Source organism: Apaloderma vittatum, unplaced genomic scaffold (genome assembly GCF_000703405.1).
Source record: "Apaloderma vittatum isolate BGI_N311 unplaced genomic scaffold, ASM70340v1 scaffold20264, whole genome shotgun sequence".
NCBI lineage: Eukaryota > Metazoa > Chordata > Aves > Trogoniformes > Trogonidae > Apaloderma > Apaloderma vittatum.
In genome coordinates this window covers 1-16,959 of record NW_009714607.1, presented here as the reverse complement: position 1 = coordinate 16,959, position 16,959 = coordinate 1, and the positions used below count along the sequence as shown (strand labels likewise).

At 38.0% G+C, this 16,959-nt stretch overlaps 2 protein-coding genes across 2 annotated transcripts; one reads left to right on the top strand and one right to left on the bottom strand.

Moving 5' to 3' along the window:
- Positions 1-225: 225 nt before the first annotated feature.
- Positions 226-15,087, top strand: EIF2AK1 (eukaryotic translation initiation factor 2-alpha kinase 1; the record flags this gene model as incomplete). The annotated part of the gene is made up of 15 exons (XM_009868839.1): positions 226-384; positions 2,521-2,657; positions 3,404-3,435; positions 3,891-3,990; positions 4,703-4,783; positions 5,156-5,259; positions 6,321-6,322; positions 6,932-6,977; positions 7,696-8,062; positions 9,151-9,262; positions 11,616-11,722; positions 13,426-13,546; positions 13,680-13,759; positions 14,143-14,376; positions 14,880-15,087. Coding segments are annotated over 15 exons (1,805 nt in total), but the record flags the coding sequence as incomplete, so codon positions are not given.
- A 257-nt stretch (positions 15,088-15,344) lies between these two features.
- On the bottom strand, positions 15,345-16,665 carry AIMP2 (aminoacyl tRNA synthetase complex-interacting multifunctional protein 2). Its single transcript, XM_009868838.1, has 2 exons — positions 16,362-16,665; positions 15,345-15,856 (listed from the first exon to the last, which is right to left on the bottom strand). The coding sequence occupies exons 1-2, from the start codon at positions 16,663-16,665 to the stop codon at positions 15,471-15,473; spliced, it is 690 nt and encodes a 229-aa protein (XP_009867140.1). The 3' UTR covers positions 15,345-15,470.
- Positions 16,666-16,959: the final 294 nt, after the last annotated feature.

Here is a 16,959-nt window from a genome sequence, read left to right as displayed (position 1 = left end):
GTCTCCGGGACAGCGTCGTCCTCCCCGGGTAGCTTCTGTCCTTATAAAAATTAATTAGGCTCCTAATTAGCGTCTTTAAGCTTCTCGCTTAGGGGCAGCTCGCGTGTTGCCTTTTTCTGAGCCGGGGTTGTGCTGGAGCTGTGTGGGTTGGTACGTGGTTTTGCTGGTTTGCTAAACAGGCATGTACTGAGACCTAAACTCATTCATCTGACTGTCCTTTTTCAGAATCGGATGTGCCGGCAGAGCTGCGAGTTGCAAACGGGTCACAAAATTTCGTGAATTTTACTTCAACCATCCAAAACCAGCTGCTGCTTGTGTCACTGCTGGAGCATCTCTGCCACATGTACACACACAACCCCGTTCGTTCGAGGTGTTTGTTCCGAAGTTAGTAAGAGTAGCTCTTGCCTGTCCCTTAAACTGCCTCACTGCAATATGTACTCGATTGTTCTGTGCAGACTTACAGTGTACTATCAGTACAAAGCCATCGGTCTCATTGCATTGGAACAAGAGTAATTCTGAGAAAAAGATGAACACCCTCATCAGCTTAATTGGGAATGAATACCTGTCTTACTTTTGAAAACAGTAACAGAATAACGTTGTAGATGTAAAGATCAGACAGTTCTGTTCAAGCTAAGTCGTGTGAGTTGCATTATGAGAAGGGTAGAAGGGTAAGTTATCTGTTAAATCTGATCTAAAAGCACAGATAGAAAAGAAATTCCAGTATCTTAAGGGGGCCTACAAGAAAGCTGGTGAGAAGCTTTTTAGGATGTCAGGTAGTGATAGAACTAGAGGGAATGGATTGAAGCTGGAGATGGATCGGTTCAGATTGGACCTTAGGAAGAAGTTCTTCCCCATGAGGGTGGTGAGACCCTGGCACAGGTTGCCCAGAGAGGGGGTGGAAGCCCCATCCCTGGAAGTTTTTAAGGCGAGGCTGGATGGGGCTCTGGGCAACCTGGTCTAGTGGGGGATGTCCCTGCCCATGGCAGGGGGGTTGGAACCAGATGATCTTTAAGGTCCCTTCCAACCCTGACAATTCTCTGATTCTATGATTCAATAAAAACATTTATCCAGAAATAGATGTAGCATAGTCTTCACTAAATGTCAAAATTCTAGTCTGAAAATCAAAGTAAATACTTCTAACTCCTCTATTTTCTAGTGAAGTCTTTTGACACAATTCAGGGAGCTTGCATTTTCAGATGTGAAGTGTTTCTTTTGAAATCTCTCTTTTTGGTATGGGACTTATCTTGGGTATTTTGTTCTTTTAAGCACATAGTTTAATGCATTTGAAAAACAATTTCAGAAGGTTTTCTCCTTACTATACATTAGTTGAAATTGTTGAAAATTAAATTCAATGTATTGTTTGTACTTAAAATTGAAGCCATTTGTAGCATCCAGGATCACCAGTGCAGAAAACTGTATTTTTTTTTTTCATTCTTGAAGTCTGATGTAAATGTTTGTCCTTGAGTCTTACTGTTAATCTCAATCAAAACCAAAAATACCAGAGAAGGAAAAAAACAGCCAGATTTCCTCCTTTTGGGAGAGAAACAAACCAACGCAAACCTGAGCATCTTCCAAAGTACGTGGCTGCTTGGCTTCCCAGTGTATTTCTATAGAAAATGGCATTCCTCCACTTCAAACCGGTTTCCAAAGTGGAATAAGTCTGATGAATAAGAAAAATACATATTGCGGTAGTTATCTGTACTGTGGTTTTAGCTGGTATATTCATGCAGGGGTGGGCTTTTCCCACCTTTCTGGTGTGTAATTGTGTTCCTAAGGCTTGTGTAGCAAAATTGCTGATTCCTTTCAGATTCACTTGCAATATATTTTATCTTCTTTAAAAGATAAAATAGTAGGTTGGGGTTTTTTTCTAAATACTGTTTCCAAGGAAACAAAAGAATGTCACACAAGCAAGCTTTATGACCTTGGACCTCCTAAAAGTTTCAAGTACATTTTTGTAGCATCTTTGCAGTTGCACCAATCTCCAGTATTTGTTAGGTTTTTGTCTGCCACAGTGTTGTACTCCAACTGAGAAAGACATGCAGCTTGGGGGAGGCTGGGAGGGAGGGACTTCATCCTTTACTCTCAGTATGTGCACATACTTGAGTTTGTATGTGAATTAGAAAAATGTTACTGCTTTTTATTCTAAACGTGTCCTCCTAACTGTGAACATGCTTTGAATTTATCTTTTCACTGATCAAAATTATTACAAGGGTAACAAGCCAGTTAATGACTGGATGTTTGTATAATGCATTTGCCGAGATAAGGGAGATGTACTTGTGACCACGAAGGGCCTGGCAAATAACTGTATTATGCAAAAGGATTCTCACAGAGCAGCTCTAGTTTGGATTTAATTAGTTTTTATTGCTAAGAGTACAGGAAATGGCAGAGTAGGAGTGACTGTTCAGTTTTTCAGATGTGCTATCTTTGAAATAAAGTTTCTCAATTGAAAAGCATCAACTGTTTACGTGGGCTTATTGGCAGGCTTTATTTGATGTGACTTTTCTCTGTTCCCTTGCACAGTACTTCGTCAGGCTTTCACGAGAACAGGGTTGCTCTCCCCTTTTGCCTTCTGTGATGAATTTAGTACCATAAGACTGCAGCATAATAGAGCCATTACTGAATTAATGAAAGCAGCTAATCGACAAATAGTTAACGGGGTAAGCTCTGCTAAATTTCTTTGGCAACCTCTACATTAAGGAATTAACACATCGTTGCATCCAAAGAAGCTTTGTTTGGGGGTTCTTTTAATATTGGATTGAGTCTTTTTAATAATTACGCTAACACCATTCCTGTTCTACCACAGCTATTTGGAATAGCGTGTTTTAGTTCTATAGGTGCAAACCAAAGCTTTTGAGGCCAGCATATTTTGTTCCTTATTAAATAATTTTTTAAAAAAAGTTAAATCCTTTATAAACACAGGCAATGTGTTTTAAAGTATTGTTACAGCTTTTTTCAACAATGAACAGCCACCCATTTTCAACTTTGAACTGCTTCAGTTGATTGTGTTAACACCCTCGTATTTATATTAGTAGAGGGCGTAATTTGTATACTGCATAATGTGCTTCAGGCTGAATCAGACGAGTTTGCTTATCTCACTGCTTGAACTAAGCTGGTTAATTTTGTCTTAAGTACATCTTAAAGCCCTCATTTTATCCTGTTTGCCAGCAGAACTCTAAAAGGTCAGTAATCTCTCCAGCAGAGAGATGTTAGCAGATTACTGGTGGGATAATAATACTTTAGTTTGGTGAAGCTCACTGCAGAATCTCAATGGCTGTTGGTAACCTCCTTTTCTTCTAAGAACATAGTCGTCGTTTTTATTTTGAATAAGCTGTCTGCGCTGATGACACCGTAGCCCTGTTATTTGGTATGATGTGTTCTAACATTGCGTTTTGTTGTTTCATAGGAACTTGATAATGGAGATTCATATGCAATTGGGTATGTATTTGAAGCATTTGCAAATATTAAACTTAACTTACTCTGTGAAGTTCTGTGCTCCACTCTAAATTTAATTCGTACTGCATTTCATAATTTGGTTCTGAAATGTTGGGGAAAAAAATGAAAATTTCTCCAAACTCGGAACGATCTGGTAAAAATTCCTTCTTCAGTACGACTTCCATGGGTAGTGCCACCATTCAGGAAAACAAGATTTATCTGGCATAAACTTAAATAAATAATCTTAATAGAGATGTTAACACAATGTGTGCATGCTGCTGCAGCCTGCTGGTTTGCGGTATTCACTGAAACAGTGAATGGTACAGTAGGGTAATATCAAAATCTTTTCTTCTTTTGATAATGTAAATAGTATTTCTAGATTGTATACACACGTATCCTATATACTACCTTAGTTATAAATTGTGGTTCAGTTTAATGCAGCCTAACTTTTTTATTAGGGAAAAAGAAGTTCTCTTTGAAGCACAGACTTCACGATACTTGAATGAATTTGATGAGATTGCAAGGCTAGGAAAAGGAGGATATGGTAAAGTATACAAGGTATTCTGTGTCTTCCATTTCTAACTGATCAGTTTATATTTGGGTTGTTGGGTTTTTTTCAAAATTTAAGAGTTATTACTTTGGCCCTTTTGTTTAATTTTCTAATGGAAAACCAAAATTTTCCAGTAGAACTAGTGCAAACTTGTTGCAAACATGTTGGCATTTCATTTCAAAAGGTGCTCAGTTATGGTTTCTGTTTTCTGTTTATTGGAAGCAGGATATATCAGGTGTTTGACTTTGTGTGTTTTGACCATTTTAAAATGAATGAAAACTCCTTCTCATGTGAAGTATTGTGATATATTGAATTAAAGCAGCCACAGGAACTAATTACTCTGCACACCCCAATGTTCTAATTGTGGCTGCTCAAAAAAAAAAGCAATGTTGTTGCCCAACCCACTGTTGAATTGTATTAAATATGTAGCATGTGGCCAGCCTAAGGTTCCCCGTGTGGTATGTGCCATATGTAAATAACAGCTGAGTTCTTAGCAGATTTATTGAGAACCTGTTTAAGCAGTAATCGGGACACAAGAGCCTTTTTTTATTGGTGGAAGAAGAGCTGTAAAGATGTGTATTTCAAAAAGAATCGGGTGAGAAGTTATGTGAATAGAGCACAGAAATTAATTTTTAGAACATAGTTGGCTCCAGAGGATTTAACAATTCCTTAATCTAAAGACATTAACATCTAATTTTGTCCTGTTGCAATTGTTTTCAGGTCAGAAATAAGTTAGATGGTCAGTTCTATGCTATTAAAAAAATTAACATTAAGAAGGCTACAAGAAGAGATTGCATGAAGGTATTGTTATTCCTGTGTTTCATCTCTGTTTTAACTCCTTGTCTGCTCAGCTAATTCTGACTTAATTTAGTAATGCAGTTATTTCCCAAAACATAAAAAAATTAACAATAATTTTTACGCATTCTGAGTTTCTAAAGATTTGACCCTATCAACATCTAGTAGGAAAAAAAAAGTATTTAAGTCTATCAAAAGAAGCATATTACTAGCTTCAATTTCATCATCTCTGCAACTACGAAAAATATACTTTGTTTCAAGGCTTCCAAGTTTTCTCCATTAGTGTAATAATTTTATCTGCTCTCTCTTTGTCAGAAGCTGTTTTGTTGTGTGTTTATCTTTTGGGTTTACAGCCATGTTTCTTTTTGGTCTTTTTAGGTGCTACGAGAAGTTAAAGTGCTAGCTGGGCTGCAGCATCCTAATATTGTAGGCTATCACACTGCTTGGATGGAACAAGTTCAAACAGTGCACCCCAAAGGAAAGTTCAGCATATTGTGTAATTTTGCTTGAATCCTGCTTATAAGCTCTCTACTATCATTTACAGGAGAGCATTACTTCTCTGATAAATTACTTTTATTTCCACCCCTTAAAACAGCCCCCCCAAAAAAGCAAGCTATTCGTGACCACCAGTAGTGATGGTCACTTTGCGAGCTTAAGTCTCTTACCTAATAACTTACCTGTTATGTGACCTAATGATGAATTTGGAACTCTGGAGGTATTGGCTGCCCTTCTGGTAATGTGTGGGGAGGATTTTAAAGTTGTGTTAAGCAAAAACCTTTTGATGCAAAAGTAGTGAGATAACAAGGAGAAAAATGAATACTGGAGAATGAGTCACTTCAGATATAGGAGGGGAAGGGTTGAGTAAGAAAAAAAAACCACACACAAACTTTTTTACCATGTTTTGAAATCTCTTGAGTTGTAGGAAAAGTCAGAAAAAAAAAAGAATTGTAGAATAAGTTTCCCCACTATACTTTCCTTCCTATCTGGAAAAGAGTTTAGAAGAGCTCGAGGACCTGGAAATAAATACTTCAATGGCAAAAGAAAATAAAATATTTGCTCTTATTTTGCTTTCCAGGAGAGTTTTTACATTTGATGAATTATGTTCCGTAGTTCTAAAGTGACAGAGCAAGCTGGGGTTTTTTTTGTTTATCAGCTACTGTCTGTGACTATTGAGAATTTATCTGCTTTTATGTTCATTTTACAGCATCTTCCCTACCCCTCTTTTTTCTTCCTCTTCAGTTTCTCTGTTCTCAGCTCTTCCCATGCTTTGTCCTTTGGTCCCTTTGTAACCCTAATCCATTGGTCCTTTTCTTTCTTGGCCTTTTCTGGAATGCCTTTAGCAGTTGAATCTTTTGATCCTCTCTTAATGGGACGTTTGCTTATGCTCTATATGACTTTATTGTTTTCCAAGTCAGTGACTTGACAGCCAGTCAGGTATAAGCACAAAAGCAAATGCATAGGAAGTTGACAGTATAATAAACCAGACAAGACTATTTAACCGATAATACTGGGAATCTCAAAGGATACTACATGTTAGTGCTAGGAGTTCTTCACAAATATTTAATGATGATAACGTAAGTACATAACTAGACCTATAGGCAAGTCCTTGATGGTTTTCCTTGGGTTACAAGATTGGTCCTTCATATTTGCTTCTGTGTGCTAAAACAAACTACTTTGTCACATAAACATATAATTTTAATGAAAATTATTTCCAAAACATCAAGTGTCTTCAAAACAGCAGTAGGGTGATGCAAAGGATGGTGCCTTTTAGAGTTGCTTCTTTAACTGTGTATTGTGTACATTAGAAGCCCTAATTTTGCACTGGCTAACTTCTAAGGTAAAAGCTAGGTGAATATTTAAGAGAGCCCAGTACAGTGGCCTTCTACAACGTGTATTTTTGTTTAAAGAAAAATGGAAAACATATTAGAATTGCTTCTTAGTAGACCCACATGCACCTTTTGCAGAAAATAAAGATTCCTAGAAGTAATAAAGTTAAATCCAGTAAGATGCTGTATCGTAAATGTTAATTTATAGTAAGTATGTGCATGTTTTGTTAAATCCAGTAAGATGCTGTATTGTAAATGTTAGTTTATAGTATGTGCATGTTTTGTTTTGTAAAATACCATATTTATCTTTTTCATTCAATAGGTAAAGCAATAATGGAGTTGCAGCCATTATCTTTGCAGCAAGAGAGTAGCAAGTAAGTGTTAGAAATCTCAATTACAACATTTCTTTGGCTTTAACATGAGTGAGGTTTTTCTAAGTAACATTAAAATTGAGTGCAGAATTCATCATATATTGCATAGTGATTTTTGCTTCAAAATTGTAACCCAAAAAAGTCTTAATTATCCTTGTCATTGTTTCTCTTCTTATTGGTTAAGCTGAAAAATATTACTGGATACTTCTGCTTTCTTGGGGTCTCAGTTTCTGAGTGCCTGAATGTAGTACTGGGCTTCACGTTTACTTCAGAAGTTCAGTGCCAGTCAGCAACACTGATCAGCGCTGCAGGGTTCTGTCAGGGTGATGGAGCCTTCTGTTTCTCACAAGTGTTGATTAGCCCTTTCAGTAACGAGCTGGAGTTCTCTGAGAAGTACAGTGCAACTTCCTAAATTTAAAAGAATGGAGATGCATTAAACTTCTATCCAGTGAATGCTGGGACCTAGGGCTGTACGTATGTATGAGCTGTCTGAGTCAGCTATCAGAAATTTGTGCTGGGGGAGGGTATTAAAGAGGCTGGAGCTGGCTACACTGCCAGTTATGTAATCCTAAAATGTTACATGGGGAAGCAGCTGAACTCCTACTCTGTAATGCAGTTTGCAGTTGGGGAAGAAAAGAGTTTTCAAAATGGTATATCACAAATAGATGGCATGAAACTGTGTATGTATTTTGATTTCTCTCCCTTACTTTATTATTTCCAGTGATCACTGTCACGTTCAAAGTGTGGAAAGTGGTAGTTCAATTATCTTTGCTGACCTTACTTCACAAGAAAAGTCCTGTGACAGCACCAGTCCTAAAAACCAGGGTGGTGGATCAGTGCAGAATATGGATGTAAGGAGTGATTTTACAAACAGCAGTAGTAAAGAGTGTACGAAACCAAATAAATGTGAATTATCCATAGAATTACAAGACAAATTTTTAAGTAGTGTTAGCAGTAGATCAACTGACGTGAAAGACCATTCAGAGTGGGGACCTCATTCTAGTCTGGATCAAGAAGATAGCACTGGAAGTAAGTCCTGCACAGAAGAATGTTCCAATAAGGATGTAGCTCTCTGTGGAGAGTTTGAGGTAAATAGAGTTCTCTTTAAATATGTGTAACTGCTGTCTGAATTATAATTGTACAGTAGTATTTGGTGCAGAGGAATTATTTATAATATTTTTTAAATGAAATTACTGTGATTAGAGAAAAAAACTACAGCCAATGTAAAAAAAAAAATACAGCCAATTTTTCCTTAAGTGGGTAACACCATTGCAAGGACACTGGCCAGAAAAGCTGACAAAACTCAGCATACAAGTTTCCACCTGTTAGTGTTCTTGGATCCTTTCAATGTACTTACATGAATAAAAAGTATTATTCCTGCGTAAAAAAACCCCAAAACTTCAAACCTGAAAATCTTCAGCATTCAGTAATGATGGCTAATTTCGGATATTGCTGATGAGAGTGTCTCGGTATGCAGTGTGGTGCTAAGATAGGGCAGGATTACATGTGAAAAAGAGAGAAGCAGATTTGGGCAGGCAATCACCTCTCTGCCCATGTTTCTAAAACTTTATGGATGTTCATACCACGGAAATGTTTTGTATAACAGCCGGCTCTGGAATGCTTCAAGCTTTTGCTGTCATTTAGAGCTCCCTCTTGCAAGAATTCCAAGATTTTAAAGATGTTTGCTTGAGTGGTCCAGGTTATCAAATGAAATAGTACATTATCAGAAACTGAATGTGAGTTACTTATTAATTTTAATGAATCATAAAATTCCATATCAATCCAATAAAATTCCATTCCAATATCCATATGATATTTTATGTTAATTTACAGTTTTGTCTTAAGCCAGAGTGAACCTCTGTTCAGTAAGTCTAGAAGCTTTTAAACTAATTTGAATATTAGGATGTGTGTCTGGCTGTTTTATTAGCTTTTACCATACAATATTTGTTAAAATTTGAGGAACAAGCAAAAAATAAACGCACCCAAACTAGATAGTGTTGTTGCATCTGCTTCTTGAATGCAATAGATGAGTAGTGCTGTATTTGTTGTCTTTCTGGTATCTAACTTTTTTTTTTTAGTTTAATAAATTTTGGATTTATTAGCTTTAAAGAAGATAACTAAGGAAATAATGTTCATAATACAGTGGCAAAATCATGGACCATTCTGTTTCTGTTAGGTGCACTATTGTTTGATGCTTCATATACAAATGCAACTGTGTGAAATATCCTTGTGGGATTGGATTGTTGACCGTAATAAAAGATGCAGCGAGAGAGCAGAAGAAATTTCCCGTAAGATTTATCACTATCTTAAAAATTTACTTGTTCTTCATAAAACAAATATTTCTTATTTCCTGATTGGAAGTCCACTTGCCTGATTTTGTTTTACTTCAGCACCTTATAATATGAATGTTCTTCATTAGGTCCTCAATTCACTTAATCGTGTAGCAGCTAGTATTGAATCTTTCTATGATAGATATTGTTAAAAGAGATTTAAGTCCCTGAGTTTTAGACAAGCCTTCAAAAAAGAATGAATGTATAGCTGAAGTGTAGTTGGAGAGCTCTGTGCCTGAGCAGCACTACTTACTTAGGGTAAAGTTTTTTATGGACAGAATCTGCTTTTTTCTCAGTAAACCATTTAAATAATTGAAATTTTACTTTGGTAGTAGTCTTATTGCTACAAAATAGAGCTCTTCACAGGCTAATTTATCTGCTGTGGAAAACATAAATACATGTTTTGTTCCAGACATATTACAACTCGGTTAAAAGCTTTTAAGTTTGTTCTTAAGAGTCAAAACTCCTATGCAGGCTAATTTGTCATTGGTCCAAAGAATCTAACATTTAATTTTCTTGAGTGGCCAGGGGAGTTCTCATGCTCTGCTACCAAGCCATCTTCAATAGTTGATGACATTTGGAAGAACAAGTTTAATGCTCTTAAAGCATTAGAGACATGTTCCTTTTTCTGGGGTGGTTGTATACAAAAAGCATGTGCTTAACAGATTGCAAGACACACTGTATGATTAATGTTCAGTCTTGGTTTTAATCACTATTAAGATAAATCTGTTGCTCTCTTCAGTCATGGAGTCAGGTTTACCAGCTAACTATCAGCTGACTTCCACTAATTTCTCCTGTAATCATAGTCTTTAGCTTTCATAAGCTAAAAGATGATTTTCCTGGTCAGGAAAGGACAGAATCACTAGGGCATTTGACCTTGCAAAATGGTGTTTTCACACAGTTTCACAGGCAACAGGAGAGGAAAGGTGATGCTATCACGTTGGACATTAAGAAACAGAAAGCCAGGAAGGAGTAAATGAGGAGTTTCAAGAGTGGCTACAGACGTGTTAGATCTAGGTCTTTAGAGTAGGAAGACTGTAGTTTAATAAAATAATAATGTGGGAAATAATAAAACCAATGAGAAGGTGTGTTTATTTAGACAGCTACAGCCAGAGGAGATTTGGGAATTTCAGAGGCTGGCACAACAGCAGAAGGATTAGAATCCAGGAAGGGTGCAAATCAATACAGAAAACATGTCATTACATAAATTGGTATGATTTTATCTGGAACAGTATTTTTTTGTTCTAATTCAGCACTTACATGGAAGTAAAGAGTTTGTGAAATTCATAATGAAATAACTATCTGGTGGGGTTTGGAGGAATCTTTTCAGACAGACCTATGTTCATGCAAGGTCCTTCACCTGGGTCAGGCCAATCCCAGGCACAAATACAAACTGGGCACAGAGTGGGTTGAGAGTAGCCCTGAGGAGAAGGATTTGGGGGTGTTGATAGAGAAGAAGCTCAACATGAGCTGGCGGTGCGCTCATGCAGCCCAGAAGGCCAACCGCATCCTGGGATGGATCAAGAGAAGCGTGGTCAGCAGGTCAAGAGAGGTGATTCTCCCCCTTTACTCTGCTCTTGTGAGACCCCACCTTGAATACTGCGTCCAGTTCTGGTGCCCATACCGTAAGAGAAACGTGGATCTGTTGGAGCATGTTCAGAGGAGGCCACAAGGATGATCCAGGGGCTGGAGCACCTCTGCTACGAGGACAGGCTGCAGGAGCTGGGATTGTTCAGTCTTGAAAAGAGAAGACTTCAGAGGGACCTAATAGCTGCCTTCCAATGCCTGAAGGGAACCTGCAGGAGGGCTGGGGAGGGACTTTTCACAAGAGTGTCCATGGATAGGACGAGGGGAAATGGGTTTAAGTTGAAGGAGAATAGATCTAGATTGGATCTTACAAAGAAATTCTTCAGTACGAGGGTGGCAAGACTTTGGAATAAATTGCCCAGAGATGTTGGCTGCCCCCTCCCTGGAGTGTTCAAGGCCAAGTTGGACAGAGCCTTGAGCAGCCTGATCTAGATGAGAGGCGTCCCTGCCCATGACAGGGAGGTTGGACTAGATGATCTCTAAGGTCCCTTCCAGCCTAGGCCGTTCTATGATTCTGTGTCCCCCAAACACTCCTTTTTTGGAATTTTGAGGTTAATGACTTTTTGCTTATTCAAAAGTACTATCCTAAGAGAAGCATGGGAAATTTCATTTTTAAACCATACTCGTATTAAAAATTTCTTCTATGTCATAAATAAAGAGAATTCAACAGGACTCTAACTCAGTAAAGTTAGTTGAAATAATTTTGATTTGAAATTGTTTTAAGGTCCATACCATCTGGTGGATGTCTGCTGGACAATGAAAATTTTTCAAGAGTTATTAGAAGGAGTATGCTATATCCACAGTGTGGGAGTGATGCATCGAGATATTAAAGTAAGTTCACTGAATTATTACTTGAGGTTGAAGGAAATAAAAATAGCTTACATTATGGGAGAATGAAAGCAGCTTCATAGTTAAATTTGAAATTACCTGGGCTCTTAAGAATTTAGCAATGTTATGGATGTAAAAATATATCATCTCCTCTATACCAGTACCTAGGTTACATCTACTTAGAAGGAAGTTATGATTAAGCTCTGGAAATGTTTTCTGCTTTGTTGAAGCGATTTCCTTGTCCTAAAGAGGGTTGATCAGATTGGTTTTGCCTTGTCTTGGTCTTTTCTTAATGAGAGTAGGACCTAAATTGCCTAATTAAGTAAGAAAAAAACAGCAAAACTCCTTGACTACACCTCAGTTTGCTAAGAGCATGTCAGTTAGCTTTTGAAAATAACATTAACAGTTCCTTGCTTTTTAAAAAAGAGTAATTTCCCTCAGCTGCAAATAATTGCTGTCTTTCACTATACTTGCTACCTCCTCTAAAGGACTGGACTCTGATGTAATGTTAGTGACTGAATTAGAAGTTTGGGTTTCATTCTTATTAAAAGTAATGAAGAGCAGACTTGACTAGAATAGGTGTCACACCTTGAGCTTTCAGGACGGTGACTCAGATTTGCTGATTCCCAGGTCAGGATTAAGGTGAATTGACACCAGATATCCTAACACCTCTTTTATTTGTGGAAAATTACAGAGAATGAGTCTGGAGGATGGTGGGGGCGTTTGAGGGGGTTACCCCTCCCTCTGCTGGCTTGAATTCTTTGGTTTTGCAACCGCAGTTCCAAGCCCTACCTGCGCTCATCCCACCACCAGGGCCCTGACTTGGCAGTTGCCTCAGAAAGGCACCAAGTCACCTCCAGACACATATGGGCAAGCACCAGGCAGGCGGCTGTGGGCCGTCTTGGTTCTGAGGAGGCCCACACTGTTTGAGACATCAGCTTACCGTCTCTCACAATATGATGCTCTTTATATGTTCCTGTAAAGTTCTTTTGCAACTCCAATCACAAGACTGATTTTGACTTCCTGGCTGGCTTAGATGTGAAGCATAGGCAGATATGTCTTGCTTCCCTGCCTTCACACACACACACACACACACATGAAAACCCCAACTGATAGGCTCAAGTAACAGGGAAGAGAATGTGTATCTTCCTACTCTGCTTCTGTCCTGGTTTGATCTGAACAACCAGTTCTGTTCAGTGATTCTACTTTTCAGCTAAGTCTCTTCTAAGAGAAAAGGAAGGTGATGGCAGTCCTTATCGGTCTCTATAACTACCTTAAAGGAGGTTGTAGAGTGGTGGGGATCGGTCTGTTCAGACAAGTGATAGGACAAGAAGAAATGGCCTCAAGTTGCACCGAGGGAGGTTTAGATTAGGTATTAGGAAGAACTTCTTTACTGAAAGGGTTACTGGGCATTGAAATGGGGCCCAGGGCAGTAGTGGAGTCCCCATCCCTGGAGGTATTTAAGAGCTGTGTAGCACTTAGGAACATGGTTTAGTCGAGGACTTGTCAGTGCTAGGTTAAAGGTTAATGGTTGGACTCGATCTTAAAGGTCTTTTCCAATCTAGGTGATTGCGTGTTTGTTTTTTCTCTTGCTAATGAAAGTGTTAAATAATTATCCTTATGAAACAGTGGATTCCATAGACTTTCAAAAAGCTGAAATTTCATGTCTTTATATATTTTAGATTTTATGCTGTCTTGTTTTGTAGCCCAGAAATATCTTTCTACATGGATCAGATCATCATGTAAAAATAGGAGACTTTGGATTAGCCTGCAAAGATCTTCTTTGGGATGATGCAGACCAGCACTTTAAGACAGAAGGGATAAATGGTAAGCGAAAAAAAAACTAAACGAGTTTCAGTGTTTAAGTTTCCATGATATTAAAACCATTAAATATTAAATCCCTAAATGAAATGGTAACAATGTAACACTAGCTGAGGAAGTCTAAATTGCCTTATTAAAGGACTGACACATACTATGGGAGTTGGGACTTGCCTCTATGCCTCACCAGAACAGCTACAGGGATCTCACTATGATTTCAAGGTAAGGAGTATTACTGTTTTCTATTAACATGATTATAGATCATAGGAATAAAACAAGCCATTGGGTAGGTAAATATGTAATATTTGGCAAATAAATATTTTTCCTATGGCTACTCTTGAATGATTTTGTTGAAACACGGATTTCAACTTCTAGCCTTCTAGTTTGCTACTCATGCAAAATTTTTGTTTCCAAGACCATCTTGAGGAATGTATATAGATGTGAACTGGTGTTCCTTTAATAGTGTCATGATACTTTTCATATCATCATGGAACTTTATTGTCATGCAACATTTTCATATTGTGAGTTTTTAACAAGAGAGAAATCTAGTAAGTGCTATAAAAATAGCAATTATCCCAGAACTCTTTGTTTGACCTCATTACCAGTCAGACATGTACAGCCTGGGTGTTATCCTGCTCGAACTCTTCCAGCCGTTTGGAACAGAAATGGAAAGAACAAAAGTTCTTACACATTTAAGGAATGGTGAAATTCCTCATACTTTCTACAAAACATGGCCTATTCAAGCCAAGTACGTTAAACTCCTCACCAGTCAGAAATCTACAGAGAGACCAACTGCTGCTCAGCTTCGTGAAAGTGAACTGTTTCATAGCACAGAACATGTAAGTTATGCCAACAACCTCAACCTTTACAAGCTAAAGAAATAAATAAAGAAAATGCCCTTTGTTTCCCTGCCTCTATTATGTTTGGTTTGCTTTTAACAAGGATTGTGTGACTGAAAATCTTGGTATTGTGTTTTTTGGGGGGCAGAGTGAATTACAGTGTTTAGGCCCCTGTGTTAGTGTTTCTGGTGTCTTTGCAGTAATACATGGTCATTAAATTTAGGTAACTTTATGAAGACTGGATGGCTGATTTATATACAGCTTCATGTATTTTTATAGGTCAGAAAAGCTTTTGAAGCTTTTCATCTGCTCTGCAAAATGTATCATTTTCCCCTTCCTTGCAACAAATTTTTATCTGTGGATTATGTTGTAGCATCAAATACACCAAATAGCTGTGGTGGTGTAGAATGTGGCTGTAGTGGATTGAGAACACTGTACAAATATAGTAATAAGGCTTTATCCTTGTGTGATCATAAATTAAGTAAACTGATTCTCATTTTCAGGTTATTTCTAACCTACAGCAGAAGGTGAGACTGCAAGAGGAAGAAATAGAGAAACTGAGGGAGAGAATAAGACTGCTTTCTGAAGAACAAGATGAATATAAGAGTCAAGGTTCTCCTGTTTAAGTACGAGAAGAACTAACCTCTATTGTATGCTAAGTTATATAAAATGTGGGGGGGTTTTACATAAAAATATTTAAATGCATTTTGATTTTGGTGTCTGTTCTTTGCATGTATTCCTCTTTTTGTCTTAGTTCAGACACCTGCGGTCAGGAGAAAAGATTCATGTTGGAGTTAGCCTCAGTACAATTTAACTTGTGTAAGCACTTGGGTTACAGGGGAAAAGAGACGGAGAAGTTAAAAGTGCAGCTTGTCTTTACATACGACTACTTCAGACATGTTATAATTGTTAGACAAACATGCATATTGTGCATCCGTTAAAAAAAGGAAAGTCACACCCAAAAGGTAGCTGTAACGTTTTTACTGATTTTAGAATTCTGACTGTAGGACTTGAATACATCTCAGGATTCAAACCACAACACCAGGCACAACGCTGAGTAAGATTAAAACTACACCATTTTGAAGAGTACAGGCTTACTTTAGTAACTTCATAACGGAGGCGAAAGGTGCCAGATTCTCACATGACTTCATCCATTTTTGCACATTGGCTGGGGCAGCATTTGCGCTGCCCGTCTGCTGCAGCACGCACCATGCAACAATGTCTGCTACAGTGAGTTCGCTTCCCACCAGCCACGATGTCTTACCCAAGGCAGCGTTCATAGAGCGCAAGACTGCTCCTTTTTCCTTACTGCTGCCGTCTCTGAGCTGGAAGAGGGCTGTATCAACCCAGCTGTCAATCAGAGTTGAGGTGACTGCATTGTACTTCTGGCCAAACAGGGAAAAGAGAAATCTAGCAATGTTCCCCTCTCCTTCAATAGGGCACATTGTTTGGATGCTGAACTTCATCTGGGGTTTTGGAACTGAAATTAAGAAAAGAAAAAGAGTGAATACCTCATGGCAGAGAAATGTAATGGTAATTCTATAATGCATTTTATTTGCCAACACCACAGTTAACATCAGTAACCTGATGAGCAATTCTCAGTTTTCTTAGTCTAAATACTTGGACTACAGCAGGAACCTGGGACAAAGATCACTTTTTACAAACTTCAGCCCAATCTCCCACTTAATTTCTAACTAGCTTTGTTTGTAGAAACTGAAGAGCAAAAAACCAACCAACCACACCTGTGGGTATGACCAACCCTGTAGGTGTCACATGAATTTTTAAGAGCAGTAGCCACAAACAAGAATTTTCATCCTCTGTCCCCATCGTTGTTCACAGCAGTGTGAAGCAGAGCAAAAGCATCATCTGCAGTATGTATCCATCATGTGTCGGCAGAGACACTTAGCATCTCGTCAAAGTTTTATAGCATGTTTCATTTTCTCACCGATTAAAAATATTGAGCTACAAGATAACTACATTCTTACCATCCTTCCAAATAAGAGTAAAGCCCAACTGATACTCGTGACGTGGTTGCTTCTTAGTCTGCTCTCCAAAGCATTTCAAGAGGTTTTCTGGCACGCTTTTCACCGATGAATGTGTGTGAACAGCTGATAATATTTTATAGCGTTCACAAAGCAGACTGTGTAGTACTAATAATGACAGCGGAGGAAGAGAAGGATTTGCATTGATTACAATATCTTTCAGGGCACCATAATCCTGAATGAAAAGTAAAACATTCAGCAGATAAGACACATTCCAGATCAGACTTTGAAGCAGTGGAGTTTTCATCTGACACCAAAGTGTACATAGCCATGCATGCCTATATCTAAAATTCTAATGATATGCAGATAATTCAAGTTTGGACATTTAAGACTTTTTAAAGTGTTTAAACATCTTCCTTCCTCAGCACATAATTCAAGAACACGACTGAGGTAAATTCTAGTCCAATTTGAAGCCAAAGTTAAAATTTTCAGTTAGTAACAAACAAGAAGCCAGCTGTCCTAATTTGAAAATTAACCATTCTATCTTGGATTCTATATTATTTTATAAACGTCTGCATCTATAATCTAGATGCCCAAAAAT

What these genes read in the sequence shown, in the direction of transcription:
- AIMP2 (XM_009868838.1), bottom strand. Translation starts at nt 16,665, where the DNA reads ATGAAAACTCCACTGCTTCAAAGTCTGATCTGGAATGTGTCTTATCTG. An exon ending in TACTCTTATTTGGAAGGATG is followed by an intron (nt 15,857 to 16,361) that starts GTAAGAATGTAG and finishes TCTTAATTTCAG; the next exon opens with TTCCAAAACCCCAGATGAAG.